Source organism: Phoxinus phoxinus (genome assembly GCF_949152265.1).
Source record: "Phoxinus phoxinus genome assembly, chromosome: 1".
Classification (NCBI taxonomy): domain Eukaryota; kingdom Metazoa; phylum Chordata; class Actinopteri; order Cypriniformes; family Leuciscidae; genus Phoxinus; species Phoxinus phoxinus.
The window spans coordinates 33,410,691-33,426,679 of NC_136876.1; the positions used below are offsets into that span (position 1 = coordinate 33,410,691).

Sequence of the window (15,989 nt, forward strand, 5' to 3'; positions counted from 1 at the left end):
AGTAGATTATTCACCACTTCTGTTAAATTGTTTAATATTCCATAGGTAATTAAAAAAATGTTTTGCACTCTTGCATATCACAAAGTGCAACAAGCCATGCAACATATAAAGGTTGCAAACAACAGAAGGCCACGCAAAAGTACAATACCTCAATCTGTATGGTAGCATAAGTAAAATAGAAGAAAAATATAAGTTATATAATGTGCATGAACTGAGCTTAACAGTTTTCAAAGATTTTATTAGCTTAACTCATACCTGCTGTGTGACGTTCTGTTTGTGGTGTATTGCGGCTAAGTACCGGAGAACTAGCTTTGTGGTCTCTGTTTTACCAGAGCCACTCTCCCCACTGAAAGACAATAAGCACATTTAGACCACATGATGACTCTAACCCCCTAAAGTACCAGTTTAACTACTTAATTGGCATTTTGGCATAGAATGCGGCTTGGCATGTGAGGAACCGATTTTCTTGTCTTTTGCCATGCACTTAAGTAATGAGCGAGGTGTCTGATCATCAGACATAGTGAAATTGAATGCTTGATTGGGACTGTCGTTCCAGCTACTCTGAACAGCCATGGGTGCATTTCACAGAGACATGATCTGCTGGTGCAATCATGGCCTAGACATCAGTAGTCTTTCCTTACAGGTATCTCCGTCAGAGCTAGGTTTAAAGTGTTCCAGGCGATCAGCTGTGTCAAGTAGAACTGACACTGAAGGCTCCATCAGTGTAAAAGCCTACTTAAGGTGACAGGACCTAGATTATCTTAGCTATTTCTATTTGAATTATGTCTGTTCTTTTAATTAATATTTCCAAAAACACATTATGAGTTAGGTTAGTTGAACAATGTTCAAATATATATATTTAAAAAAAAAAAAATTAAATATTACATTCTGTGAGATAATCTTACATGTTCACCTTAATTTAATCCTACCTGATAATAATGCACTGGTTTTCTTTGGCATCCATCATTTTTGTGTATGAGGCATTTGCAATAGCAAATAGATGTCTGCAAACACAATGAAAGTTCACAAAGTTCAAAACATTTTTAAAAAAAAGTACAATACTGTTTAAGGAATTAGCCTAGCATTGATAAAAAAGTGATCATGTTAAGTACCGGTTAAATACTACTGAAGTTTAAAGTAAAGGGTTCAAAGTATTATTACTGGTAATTAATTAATTAATTAATGAAAGATCTTACGGGGAATTCTCTCCAAGTGCATGCCCTTTGTGTTGTAGAACCATGTCTGTTCCGTAGATGTTGAACATCTTGTATGGATTAACAGCCACCAGAATACTTCCGATGTAAGTCTTGGAACACAAAAAACAAAAACAACATTGTTTTTCAAAACACATCATTGTTTAATTTCTTTTTTAAATTCACAAAAACTCTTTTAGTTTTACATTTTATTTAACCTGTGGTCAAAATACACAATTCTTCTAAAGAAACACATGGATAGCTTTCCCTGTGTAGTAGACTTTGCATTTGACTTACATATATCAAATTGCGATCAAATCTTTTCTTCAAATTCAGCAACACAGCACCTTCATGCAGGTCCCTGAAAAGAGTTTTATTTTTTTATGAAAGCATTTAAAAGTTTCACAATTATATAAAGCATTTATCTTATTCGATAATTTCATACTCAAGCTGTGTCATGTCCTCAAACCCATCCTCCTCTGCACGTTCACGATACAGCATTGTGGGCAGACTTCGAATTGAGTACATCTAAAAAGCATTTCAGTGAAAGAAAAATATTGTGTAAACAATGTGTAGGCCTAAACCAAACATTATATAAAGCCAGTATTTCACACAATAAGTATGTATAGACCTTAGTCAGGGTAAACACACAATATTGAATTTTACATGGATGAAAATGAGGCTGTGAGGGATATACTTGCAAGTCTTATAGTCTTTGCAATAGGATACACTATTTTATTGAGTTCTTGTCTACTGAAAGATTTTTGGAAAGATGTTTCATCAGCAACTGGCATGATGTTAAACAATAGTACAATTCATTGAACACACTGTACTTCTATCCCTCATTGCTTTGTTTTCATTCCTGTCAAAAATTAAATATGCTGCTACGGCTAAGGTCTATTGAAATGATAGCCTACCTGTACGCTGTTGTGATATAGCTGCCATGGCAGGTGTATTTTGGTGCACTGTATATTTTAAGTATACACAAACTTAAATACAGTACCAAATCATCCATCCCTAGTCTATATGGTCTAATTTCCAGTCAATACCAAAGTCATAACATTTTCCTTTGATATTTGACATTGCCCAACATCATTTTTGACCCATAGTTTTAAATTTCAGTATTTCTCATCTGATTGTTTAAACCTGAATCTTCAGTCATACAATTGACCCTTCGCTAAGCCCCGCCCTCCTTAGTTACTGTTGCTACGCCTGGCAAGCTTTCGCGCCTGGCACGTCTATTACAGTGTGTATGCACCGGTGTCAGACATTCCCAAAGAGATAATTGGTCATTTTTGGCGAACAAACAGGTGAAATATCTGAGAGAGCGAGACAAAAGGGACTGCACTATGCATTCGAGGGATATATCCACGACATAATATGCAACCGATTAGAGAATAATTTCATAAAAATTGAAGCTAAAGCCTAACTAGGCTTAACCCCAGTGCTAGCAGCAGCCGCCTCATTCACCGACCATTCAAATGGGAAACACACAAATTGAGGAACAGCTATGTTCATGCACAGCAGCAGGGTAAGTGAAATGTGAAAATAAATTATAATCTAATAATTATAAATCAAACAGCTTATCCATAAATCTTGTGGAATAACACTAACACCACTAACACTAACGCGGGAGAGCGCGATCGGATTGGGGCAACGTAACCTTAAAGTTACTCAGGGGTAGTAGCCCGTCGATTAACAAAATGCTTAAATATATTTTAAAGTATGTCAGTGAGCCTCCGTCTTGCCTTTAATTTTCTTATTTTACGTTCAAATATATGCATTATTAACAAAGAACCGTCATTATTTCCAAGTATAAGGTGTTTTTGTTATTCCTGTCAACATTAGTTGTGAATGGGGCGTCCCACACTGCTTGATCCACACCAGCATTTCTCCCCCCGGCTTTTAGGTTTCTGGAAGGAAAAAAATTCCACCCCACAGTCCAAACTTTTAGGATACCGGGTATCACGCCTAGTTACGGTTGCTAAGCCACGAAGGGTCAATTGCATTATTTTAGTGGCACAGATATTTAACTATTATTTTTGTATTTGTTTCCACTGTAGAAAAATTCTACAGGAAAGGTCTACTGTAGATAGCAATTAAAAGCTGATCAATAATTTCTTATAAAGAGTAACTATATGCAAGTTTTGTTACCTTGTCATACCAGTTCCCTTGAGGTTCACCTTCTCTATTTGGTAGCCATGCAGGTTCTGTGCTATCTGTCTCTTGGCCAGGAAACACAGGGACGACAAAATTCTCCAGTTCTTCATCCCTATACATGGACCATTTTGTGAGGTTCTGAACAGTATGATGAGGGAGGACTCTTTCTGAAGACCAGACATCATCTGGCTCATGAAGATCTATTATTTGATTTTGAGCCCAGTGTTCACCAGACTGACCCTGAATCTGAGGGGTCACTACTGCGTACCTTGGGTCCTCTGGAGAGCGTCCCAGTGTTGACGGCAACTTGTAGGAGGCTTTGCGTAAGTTAACGTTCGTCAAGGCATTTCCCAGAAAAGGTGAAGTGGGAGATTCACTTTGAGCTGGTTTACCTCTTGTCATGATTGATCCATCAGGCAATCTGTAAGATGCTTTACGAAGATTTTGGTTCAGGAGGGCACCGGACAGCATTGAAGAGGGAGCTTGCTCTTGTTTAGGATTTCTAAACAGGCCGGAGGTATTAGGTAAGCGATAGTTGGCCTTACCAACATTTTGTAATGCACTTGACAAATGAGATGAAATTGATTGCTCTGGTTCCGGTTCAGAGCTCTTTGTCAAAAGTGTTCCATCAGGAAGTCTGTAAGAAGCCTTACGAAGGTTTGAGTTCAGAAGAGCACTTGAAAGATGTGGAGAGGGTGACTGCTTTGCTGGTTGGTTTCGGGAAAAAAGAGTACTATCAGGTAGTTTATAGGAAGATTTACGTAGGTTAATATTCTGTAGAGCACTTCCCAAGTATGGTGAGGAGTTTGTTGTATCCACGGTTTGATCAGTGCTATTGGATACAAGTGTTCCATCAGGAAGTCTGTAACTTGCTTTTCGAATGTTTGGATTCTGAAGAGCATTGGATAGCAGTGAAGAAGATTGAGCTGGTTGTGCTGGCTCATTTTTCATTATTGTACCATCAGGGAGCCTATAAGTTGCTTTCCGGAGATTGGGATTTTGCAAAGCATTTGACAGAACAGATGTAGTAGCCGCCTCTTTTTGGCCTCCTAAATTTCTAGATATTATTGATCCATCAGGTAGCCGAAAGGAAGAACCTTGAAGGTTTCGATTCTTTAATGCATTTGACAAAGGTGAGGAAAAATCCTGTGCTTGCAGGAAAGGAGTAGGATTCCTCTGTAAAGGAGAGGTATAAGATGCATTTCTAGATATTATTGATCCATCAGGTAGCCGAAAGGAAGCACCTTGAAGGTTTGGATTCTTTAATGCATTTGACAACGGTGATGAATAATCCTGTGCTTGCAGGAAAGGAGTAGGGTTCCTCTGTAAAGAGGAGGTATAGGATGCATTTTTTAAGTTAGGATTCTTAAGTGCATTTGATAATACTGATGTTTGCTGTTCAGGCTGTGACATCACCGGAGCATATAAAGATGTATTTCGCTGAAGAGGTGACGTATATGAGGCACTGCGTAATTGAGGATTTTGTAGTGCATTAGTTAGTACTGAAGAAGATTGCAAAATGTTCTGTGGTACCTGCTGAGCTGCTGTGGGAGAATATGGAGATGTGTTTCTTTGCAGTGGGGAAGTGAGGGAGGCATTACGTAGGTACGGGTTTTGCAATGCATTAGAGAGCATTGGAGAATAATTCTGATTGATTACCTGAACCTCTTGAGGTGCCACTATAGAATGAGGAGATGCAGACCTTTGCAGAGGTGAGCGGTAAGTGGCATTACGAAGAAGTGGATTTTGTAATGCATTTGATAAGCCTGGTGAAGAGCTCTGAGATAAACTTTGGTTGATCTGTGACATTGGTGATTTAAACCTTGGAAGAGGTGAACTGAATGAAGCAGTAGCCAGATGTGGGTTTTGTAAAGCATTTGTTAGTAGAGGAGATGGCCCTTGTTCAACTGTCTGGGCAAATTCAGTTATCACCTGAGGCTGAGGAGTGCTACTCAATGGAAATTGTGATCTGAGTGAGGCACGATTGATTAATTCATTATGCAGAGCATTTCTCTGTGAGAGGATCGGCGATGGAGAGCGTACAGACATTGGTGAACCAGCTCTCACTGAAAACTGAGGTGACGGACACGGGGTTGGAACATGTCTTACAGAGAGTTGTGGTGAATGTACTCCTGGTCGTTTTATTGGAACATGTTGGGGAAAAGGTGGTTGAGCATTCATTACAAGTGGATGGTTCTGGCCTCTTATTGATTGTCTTAGAGGAACAGGACTTATTGGTACTCTCACAACAGGACGCCCTCTCCCAACAGGTCTATGAAACCCTCTCTGTGGATTTGGTGTTCCAGATGGAAAGAATCTCTTTGAGTCTTGAAAACCTGCTGGTCTGGAACCTTGTCTTGCCAACATGATGGGTGAGGATCTAGCACTCTGATTCAAAACTCCTGAACTCATGGGTACATTATGGACTGAAGATCTGAACGGGGCAACGTTTTGCATTTGAGGAGTGCCATGATGACTTTTTCTTTGAAAAATTGGATTAACAGGAGATGGCTTAACTGTTCCCATTGGCACTTTGTTGCCACCAAATCCTCTGAATCTACGTGTAGAGGAACGAGTTGGTAGATGTTGTCGGTCATGTTGAATTCTGCCAGAAAATGCTGATGGTGATGGGGAAAGAGGTCTCTGAGATCTAGAGGCAAAGGGGGATATTGGTCTCGGAGACACCGGTCTTTGGGTGGGAGATGTGGCTCTGTGATGTGGGTATGGAGAGCTCTCTTCTAGTGACTGTTGACCTATTGTTGGAGACCGTGGAGGGCTCCTCCTCCGTAAAGATGGTTGTGGTGAAAAAGAACTTTTCCTGATAGATCTTGATGACATGAAAGAGTCCTTATTGCTTCTACCAATTGGCCTGAAACGAGATTTTATTGGAGGGGCAGTCTGGGAACTTTGCCTCAGTGTTGGTCTAGGCGAAGAAGGAGGACTTCTCCTTCTCATTGAGCCACGTGGAGACATTGGAGGACTCTCTCTTCCATTAACAAGAGGGGATGGTGCTCTAGAACCAAATGGCTTTCTCTGGGGTGTTGGAGATTTTCCTCTTAAAGAAGCTAAAGGTGATGGTGCTCGTCTGGACGGTTGTGGAGAAGAAGGGGGGCTAAATTTTCTCCTTTGAATGGGAGATAACTGCCTTTGTGCATTATTATTGTATGATGTTGGGCTAAACATTCTTGACTGCCTTGGTGAGAACCTTGGATGCATTTCCTCATACATATCAGATCTTTGGCGAGGTATAGGGCTGCTTCGACCTGGTGAAAAATTACTTTGTCTTAAGGAGAGCTGTGGTGAGGGGAGATTGTTAAATTGTCTCATTGTTGGTTGGACATTTTCATATGGAAAATCATGTCTCTGAAACATAGGATCTGGATAGACTAAATGGGGAGATACTGGTTCAACCATAGTGGGATCAAATCTCCTTGCTGACAAAACCGGAGATGATGGTGTTGAGAGTGGTATGAGTCCAACAGGTCCAAAATAATGTCGACTTGGGACAGGTGACACTGGCATTGGAGATGAAAAGTGTCTTGCCTGAAGAACAGGTGAGGATGGTATTTGGGCTGTTCTGGTTAAAATGGGACTACCAGGTGGTATCATAGATGCTGGTGTTTGCTGAAAGAAAATAGGCGTGGGAGAAAATGACCTTTGTACAGCTTCTGATTGCTGTGGAGTATATAAAGGAAGGCTCATGGGTGAAGCATATTGGTTCTCATATTGGTCTGGAATCATAATTTCCCCATCATTCCTGGTGAATTGCATTGGACTTGCAATTTCAAGTTTTTCTTTTCCAAACATCTTTACTTGTGGTCTTGGAAATCTGAATGAATCTTCAGTCAATATTCCTTCTGTTGGTATTTGTACATATTCATTACCATACATTCCTGAGGGTTCTGTTGGTTCCATGGCATCCTCCACTGTGTACATAAATGGCTGGTTAGCAACCATCTGAGAGTCAAGGTAAACTGCAGTGGTTTCTCCATTGTATATGTACTGATTTGGATTGTATGCATATGGATAACCTGGATACATCATGTTGGCATCTGAAACACCATCATATTGAATGTAATAATTTTGCTGATCACCATAATAGTCAAACTGTTCTGGATAGTATCCATATTCATAGTATTCCACATCATTAACAGGGTAGCCAAATTCATCTTCCACAGCATAACCCATTTCGTCATAGTATTCCGTACCATCAACAGGGTATCCAAATTCATCAATTCTCTGGTGCCTGTAATCATAGTCGATTCTATTATCATAATAACCATATGGTTGTCTTACATCATACTGATACTGATCATAATAGTCTTCATCAAAATAGCCATACTCATCCTCATACATAGGATCATAATAATCATTCTCCTCATCATAAAAGCCATACTCATCTTCAGGATAATCATAATACTCCTGGTCATCTTCAAAGTAGTCATACTGATGTGGTCCTCTGAAGCGCCCCTCACCATAGCTGTCTTGATTTCTGCTCCTATAACGTCCCCGGGGGTTATTTCTGCTATAAGTACTTTGAACATAGTCATCTTCCTCATAGCTGAACTCACCCTCGTCATATTCATATCCTCCATTCTGATAGCCATGATATTGTCCCACACTTGACCTGTCATAACGAACAGAGCGACCCAGTCTTCCAGATGTTTTGGATGAGATGAATTTGTTAGTTAACCAGTTTGCTGCTCCTGCTATCTTCCCCAGAGCCCATCCTTTACTTTTGAATTGTGCAGCTCCAGTTTTCTTTTTACCAAAGAAGCCTTTGAATTTGCCTCCCAGTCCAGAGGTGGCTGCTGCATTTTTATTTGCTTTTCCACCAATATTGAGTAATAAAAATGTTCTTCCACCCTCCTCTTTTTTATTTTTGTCTTCTTCTGTAGCTTTTGACTTTCCAAAGCCTGAAAACAACTTTGATGTACTTTGTAATGCCTTTGGGGTCATACCTTTTTTCTTCTTGCTGCCAGATAGTCCCATGAAAAGCCTAGATGTGCTTTTTAGCCCTCTTTTTGATTGTTTTGGGGCTGGCTTTGAGAAAAATGGGGACTTTCCTGTCAGACCTGTGAGAACTTTAGAAGCACCTTTTAAATTAGCTTTTGGATCCTCTTTCTTTTCAACATTCTGCTGACCCTGAACAGCAAAGCCTGTTATAGCCGAAGAGGCCCCTTTCAGGTTTATGTCCTTCATTTTACCTAACTGAAGTTGTGGCTTTTTTGGATCAACACCTTCCTCCGCTGCTTGGCCACGCTTTGGCTTAGCTACAGCTTTAACTGCCATAGCTTTGGATGCTCCCTTCAGTGCAGCTTTCCCTTTCCCTTTTCCTCTTTTACCACCATCATCCTCGCTTTGCACATCCTCTTCGTCTAATGCCTCACTGTCCTCAACCTCACTCCTTTCCACATCGGAAGCCTCCTCAGATTCACTAGGAGCTGGTTTGCCTTTTCCTTTTCCTTTCTTTGGATCCTCTTTCCCTTTCCCTTTAGGAGGATCTTTGCCTCCCTTTCCCCCTTTCTTGTCATCTTTTGCTGTCTTTGTATCTTCTTTTGCTTCCCCCTTTCCTTTGTCACCCTTCTTAGGTGCAGCTTTGTCTGCTTTCTTTGGTGGCATTTTATCCTTCTCCAATAGTCATGCTAATATACGTCACTGTTTCAAAAATGGGTGGTCAGTGACAGAAAACTCAAACAGTAACACAAATGGTCCATGTGGATTCCAGGTTCAACAAAAGGTTATGAATTATATCTAATAATTCTCTTGAATGTAAGCCCAAGTCCAAATAATTTTCACTTAACACAAAAGCCAAAATGCTGATAGCTCTTTTTGTTCAGGACTCTACCTTACAGGTGTATTCCTCACATTTCAGAAATGTCCGACAGATTCTTGTCCTTGGCTGTAGTGCTAATTTTGGCAAGAGATTTCCCACAGACAAAAGGCTCTTTATCTCAGGCATCCATGAATGTCAGCATCCCTTTTGTCATGTTCTACAAGCTTTTTCATGCCTTGGGAAAGTACTCCAGTTACACTTTTTGTCCTCTTGAGTTTTGCAGGTAGTGTCCTTCAATAGCTCCAGATGCATGTGTCTGAAAGTATGCGAGGGCGATGCCGTAATAGCTGCGAAGGGCACCTTAAATGTATCAACTACACTGACTTAGAGTAACATTATCTGTTTGGCTCATTCCTGTATAAATAATGCACGTTGGCTGAGCTGTTACTAAACTGTGTCTGAGGACATTTCCAAAAAGTATGGTAATGATACTGACCGAAGAGGAATGTCTCCTCCATCACATCAAAGGTGGGTTAAATGTTTGACATTATTTGAGTACCAAACAAATAAAACGACGGTAATTTGATACTGTCATGCCAAACTTTTTTCAAATGTTCTGTTTTTAATTGAGCCATTACTTGCAGCAGTGACATTTTGATTTAAAGCAATGTTATAAACCACCCAACAGGACTATTGGAGATGGAAATCATTTGAATTCATTGAATATAATGAATATAACAAACTTTTTGGATTTGTTGATTTTGCATTTTTTAGGCCAATAAAACAAAAAAAGTATATTATTTGTACAAAGAATAAATATAGCTTGTAAATGTTTAGACTGACAATGAATTATATATGCTTTATTGGTAGGATGACTTCGGAGAGTTGTGAAAACAATACTTTAGGCTATCTTTTGACTATATTTTTATGAGCAGGAGAGAATCCAAACAGGTTTAACATTCATTATTATGATACTACCAACTCTCTGATACATGTTTATGTCAGCTCTGAAAAACATTTGAGCTGTCACGGACAAGAATCACATGTACATAATAAGCTGCGTGATTATCTCTCTGTTGACCACTTAATATTCCAAGAGTTCATGACACTGGTAGGGATAAATTCTTAATAGCCGGTCTGTATTCAGTTCACTAAGAAATAATTAAATATTAATCGGAAAAGTTCTAAATATAGAGTGACCTCATTCATTGTTAGCTTCAGATATTCGCCATCACATGCATATCTTGCATATTTATGTGATAATACATTTAGGTGATATTTAAACTGAACATTATTTTTATGATTTAATTTTAATTAATTTTTACAATTTTCTTTGCTTGAAGAAAAGATGGTTATCTGTAATAAAATAAAAAAATACAAATTCCTCTGCGGTGCATCAGCTGTTCAGCTGTTATGTTTTGAAACAAGTCCAAGAGGATGTGGGCTGCTTCCTTTCGAGAATGTCCAATCCGTTTTCAATACACAACATGACTTTACCTTTAGCTATCAATTTAATTAATAGAGAATCAATGTCTTGTTTCATTATAATACTAAATGACGCTCTTAAAGTCAGTTAAAATTCTTTATCAGCAGGATATATACAGCACTACTTTCATCAAGAATTAATTAAATATATAGGTAAGTAAAGAGAAGACTTAAACCCGTGTAGACCCATAGCTTAGTCTCCCTGGCGAGACGTAATGCATACCCCAAACCCTAAATGAACCTGTTTAAATCCAAGCCTAGCTATTCACCAGGCCAAGTGCTAGGTAAGGTTACAATTAAGAGGCTTGGGGAAGGACTAGATAAAATGTCAGTGGTGTTAGAAATGGTTAGAAGCGAGTTATCTAAATGAATAAATCTATACATTGTCTCACACCATACATATAAATGTCAAACATTATCTTTGCCACAATGAAATGTCAAATGGCTGGAACAACAGCCTCTTAACTGTGCAGTTATCCAATACTGTCTACAACCCTTTAAAGGGATAGTTCACCCTAAAATGAAAATTCTGTCATCATTTACTCACGCTCAAGTTATTCCAAATCTTTTTTGAATTTCTGGGTTCTGCTGAACACAAAAGAAGATATTTGAAAGAATGTCAGTAACCAAACAGTTGATGGGCCCATTGACTTCCATAGTATTTTTTTTCCACACTATGGAAAATCAGTTCAGTGCTTATATTCTTCAAAATATCTTTCATCAAAATATGAGAAAGAAACTCATACAAGTCACAAAACTTGAGAGTGAGAAAATGATGACAGAATCTTCTTTTTAACTATCCCTTTAAATTGCTTATTATATTAATGTTCAATTTATTGTTGTTTGTCTTGGGACAAGAACTCCAAAGTCACTGAAGAAACTACATTTTAAAAACAGTAAAAGCTATGAAAAAAAACATGAATTGACTTGTTCTTGTGTCAATGACTTATCTAATTTAACGCAATTAGGCTACACCACACAAATGCAGTTTTGTCCCACATAAGCGCAGTGTTTGATTAGTGTAATGAACCTTCTTATGCTTGCAGATGCCAGCCATTAATTAATAAATAATGAAGGGAAATCTTTAACAAGGCACCTGGGATCTATAGAATGGTTGTCAAATGTCCAAGATATGCCCATATAGTGATAAATTGCCAGATTTTAAAAGGAATAATGAAAGGAATATATAATTATATACACAGCATAAATAAAAATAAAAATATAAACAGCTGTATTATTTTTTAATATCCTAGAGAAGAAATATAAATAAATAAAAAACTAGCATTGTATATATGATTGTGCCAGTAGGTGTAACACTTACCTTGAAAATAGTTTTTAAAAAATCATTACATCTAATCCCTTTTCCAAAAGAGTCACTCAATGGCTATATTCTGTTCTGGAATATAAGATCCGTTCTCGGTACAATTAGTGTGCTGCACTGAACTATGCTGGACCAACACATTGTATGTTCATAAGGGCTGATCTATTATGTTGTTCCTCTGCCAAACTGCTCTCTTTCAGATGTAAAAGCTGCGCACACACGCAAACAGACCTTTTTCCAAAATACAGAGATAGAACAAAAGACATGGTAATGTGACTTGTTTTCTTATTCGGACAAAATGCATTTTAGCACACAAAGCATCATATCATATACCTCAGAGAAGCTATAGCAGGTAAACCATTTCTATTATTCTAGAGACCACAGGCCTGGCTCTGTATGCAAACAAACTACCTCACTCCTATTACAAGCTAATTGTTACAAGCAGTCGCTGCAGACATGGTTCAAAGATCTGCTCTTGCCTCTAGATTTTAGAGGTGAGAGTGCATCACAGCTACAAGGAATATTTCATTAAAATGATTCCTCATTGTGGCCAAAATAACACTTGTTGACTTAAAAATCCCTGTAACATTTGTGATACCAATAATTGTTCAGTACAATAGACAGTCAGCTGCCCTAAGGGGGAAAAAAAACTTCACGGGTATAACAACTTGTAGCAGGACACCCGTTTTAACATCAGTCAGAAATGTGTATCTTGTCTCCCCCTAAAGGACACATATTATTACTTTAAAGTCAGCTTGAAATCAAAATTGGCAATAATTGTTTTTATGGAACATTGCAGTGTTTATTATAATTTTTTATTACATGGCTTGGTTGAATTCTAATGTAGAATGCGGTCTGTTATTTCTTGATAACAGACTGCTGCTAAGTATAACACACCGTTGCCATGAAAAATGCGTTGCCATGGACACTGTTCTTTAGCGGAAGCAATACAATCGTTTTTAAATCAATAAACTCCTTTTTAAATCAATATTTTCTGTCAAATTATTGATTGATTTGGTAGGTAGCCATGTAATAAGCGGGATAATGTAGAGCGAGGCGGTTGTTATGGCGAATACAACCCCTTCAGGCTGATTCAAGACCCCTCAGCCTGTCGGGGTTGTATTCGCTAACAACCGCCTCACTCTACATTATCCCTTACATATTAATAATAATAATTTGTTACATTTATATAGCGCTCTTTCTGGGTACTCAAAGTGCTTTACATGGAAGGGGGGGAATCTTCTCAACCACCACCAATGAGCATCCACCTGGATGATGATGCGACGGCAGCCATATTGCGCCAGAACGCCCACCACACACCAGCTTGCTGGGGATGATGAGGAGGCCATGATGGACAGAGGCCAAGGGGCAGATTTGGCCAGGATGCCGGGGATACACCCCTACTCTTTTTCGAAGGACACCCTGGGATTTTTAATGACCACAGAGAGTCAGGACCTCGGATTAACGTCTCATCCTAAGGACGGTGCTCTTTGACAGTATAGTGTCCCCGTCACTACTGGGGCGTTAGGCCCCACAGAGACCACAGGGTGAGCGCCCCCTGCTGGCCTCACTAACACCTCTACCAGCAGCAACCTGATTTTCTCAGGAAGTCTCCCATCCAGGTACTGACCAGGCTCAGCCCTGCTTAGCTTCAGTGGGCAACCGGTCTTGGGCTACAGGGTGATAAGGCTGCTGACTATACTTATACTTGCACATTATTATTTAAACATTAATGTGCCAACATAATCTATAATCAAATGAACTTTTCCTTCTTGCAGCGACATCTCTTCTCTGATGTGTTTACTGGCGTGAGGGCAGGACAACCTGTCACTCACATGACATCTCAGCAATAACAAACCACAACCATCCAATCAATTCCTGATGAACAAAATCAAGTACTGACTTACATATATATACATATATTTTTGAGAAGCCTTTTCACACATGTTCTACTGATAAATCACCAGGGGGCAGCAAAGGCTCTTTAAAGAAGAGAGTTTGAGATAAACGGTGTGTGTAAAAATGATACTACTGTTTGTAACACCACATGGGAACCTCAGTTATTCCCTACATATGCAAACATCAATGTTGTTCAGTTTGAATGAAATATTGTTATACTCATTAGCTTCCTTCATACTGTCTTATAACAATACATTTTTTGTGTGTCAAAAGCACTTCTACTTTGCCCACGGATGCTAATCATTTCCAATGAGTGGTCGGCACCTTCCATGCTTTAAATACTGTAGTAGTCACATGACCTTGTTCCCATGTTAGAGCTCTATAAAATATGAAAGTAAAACAATAACTGAGCAATTATTACACCAGTTAAAACTGCGATCAAGAATAAAGCAAAAATCATTTCACTAACTTTTGAAAACTTCAAAAAAGGTCATGCAGTTTATTTCACTGGGCGTGTCTGTGAGCAATTTTACAGTAGCTGTGATATGGTTGTAGATCAGCACTGCTGTGATTCGACTGTAGGCACGAGTGCCGTAGCTAATCACAGCCTGCTGATATACAGCCATATTGCATGATGTGTGAGATTGCGTTTATACAAGTTTGACAGCACAAGTGACTAAATAGATAAGAAACAACAACGGAGTGTCTTTAAAAACCCTTTTGTGTGGAACTACTTCTTTCTACCACAAATTCAAATCTCAAGTTGACAGGTTGACGGGTGAGCTATATTTAAATTAAACAACAATAGCCATTATAAAAGACAATAGGAAACACATGCAAATAATTCAGTAAAACGTACAAAAGCATCACTCTAGTACAGGATTTCAGTTAAATATAGCCTAAATATAAAATTATGGAACTTATTTTTCCCCTTAAGCCAAATCGATTTGCTCTGGAAAGAGTTATAGATTAATAATAATACCAAAGATTGACCGTTTAATATCCCCCAAATGAATTGTTTAACCCTATATTATGCATTATGTTCTAACCATGAAATATTTTTTTCAAATAAGTTTCAATTATTTCAAGTTATTTCAGTTTCAATTATACAAATCAAAAAAGATTTTTGAAAAGTAAAAGTATTGTGGTGGGGTAGCCTACTTAGGGAAACGTTGCCATATAGCCTACCACCGTGTAAAATTGTCAAAAACGTTTTTCTATAAAATGTGGATCTTCTTTTTTATTTAATTGCACATTTATTTTGGAAATGGATTGTTATTCATACATAAATACAACTACAATAAAAACTTCAAATAAATAAATAACTGCAATCATGTTGTTGAATATACTATCTATAAAAAATCCCAATGGGGAAATACATACTGCAATACCATAGCACTGTGGTACAGCGTTGCCATACGGAAATAGGCCTACCTATTTTACCATAGTGGTACAGCGTTGCCATATGGAAACATTGATATTTTTTTTACTTAAAAACAACACACCATGGCTGCATTAAGGCCTGACCTTTTAATTCCCATAGTGCAAAATATGTAAGTAGGCCTATTTGTAAAAAAAAAAAAATTGGTGGATTTGATTGACCATCAGTCACCGAGTGATACAAATGGTGTAACGTTCCAGTGCTGATACTGGGGGAATATCACACAGCTGGAAAATGCTCTCAGCCAATCAGATTCGAGAACCAGGACGAACTGTTGTAAATGTAAATATATTTGCTCATCTAGAATCTTTTTTTTTTAAATGGTCTTAAGGAGCTTCCTTCTTCAGAAAGTTACAAATAGCTAAATAATCGTTTAGCTACATTTCAGTTCACAATGTCAGACTGCAGTATTCAAAATATTCCAGTATGTTCAAAATCTCACGATCAGCACAGCAGTAAATGATGCAGAATATCAGAATGAAGTAATAGTGAAGTACACAGTCCCGGCTTAGAGCCCCCCCACACACACACACACACACAGCACCATATGGCCCCAGCATCAAGTGTCATGTTTACAAGCGTAGCTCATTGGAACTCGTCCTTCTTACCATTATCTTTGTATCCGAACTCATTCAAAGTAACTCCAGCGTAGAAACGTCAATCCTCAAGTTATTCCAAAACAGTTTCTTGCCATCCTGCTCATCATTTTAGCGT

The 15,989-nt window shown here is 38.6% G+C and overlaps 1 protein-coding gene across 1 annotated transcript in view; it reads right to left on the reverse strand.

The window, feature by feature from the left end:
- myo15aa (myosin XVAa) overlaps positions 1–1,721 on the reverse strand; it is a gene marked incomplete at its 5' end in the record, with an annotated part of 33,153 nt that extends 31,432 nt beyond the window's left edge. The window contains 5 exons of the mRNA XM_079611680.1: positions 256–346; positions 930–1,004; positions 1,197–1,306; positions 1,491–1,554; positions 1,639–1,721. Of these exons, the coding sequence (XP_079467806.1) occupies positions 256–346; positions 930–1,004; positions 1,197–1,306; positions 1,491–1,554; positions 1,639–1,721 (423 nt within the window). The remainder of the gene's footprint in view (positions 1–255; positions 347–929; positions 1,005–1,196; positions 1,307–1,490; positions 1,555–1,638) is intronic.
- Positions 1,722–15,989: the final 14,268 nt, after the last annotated feature.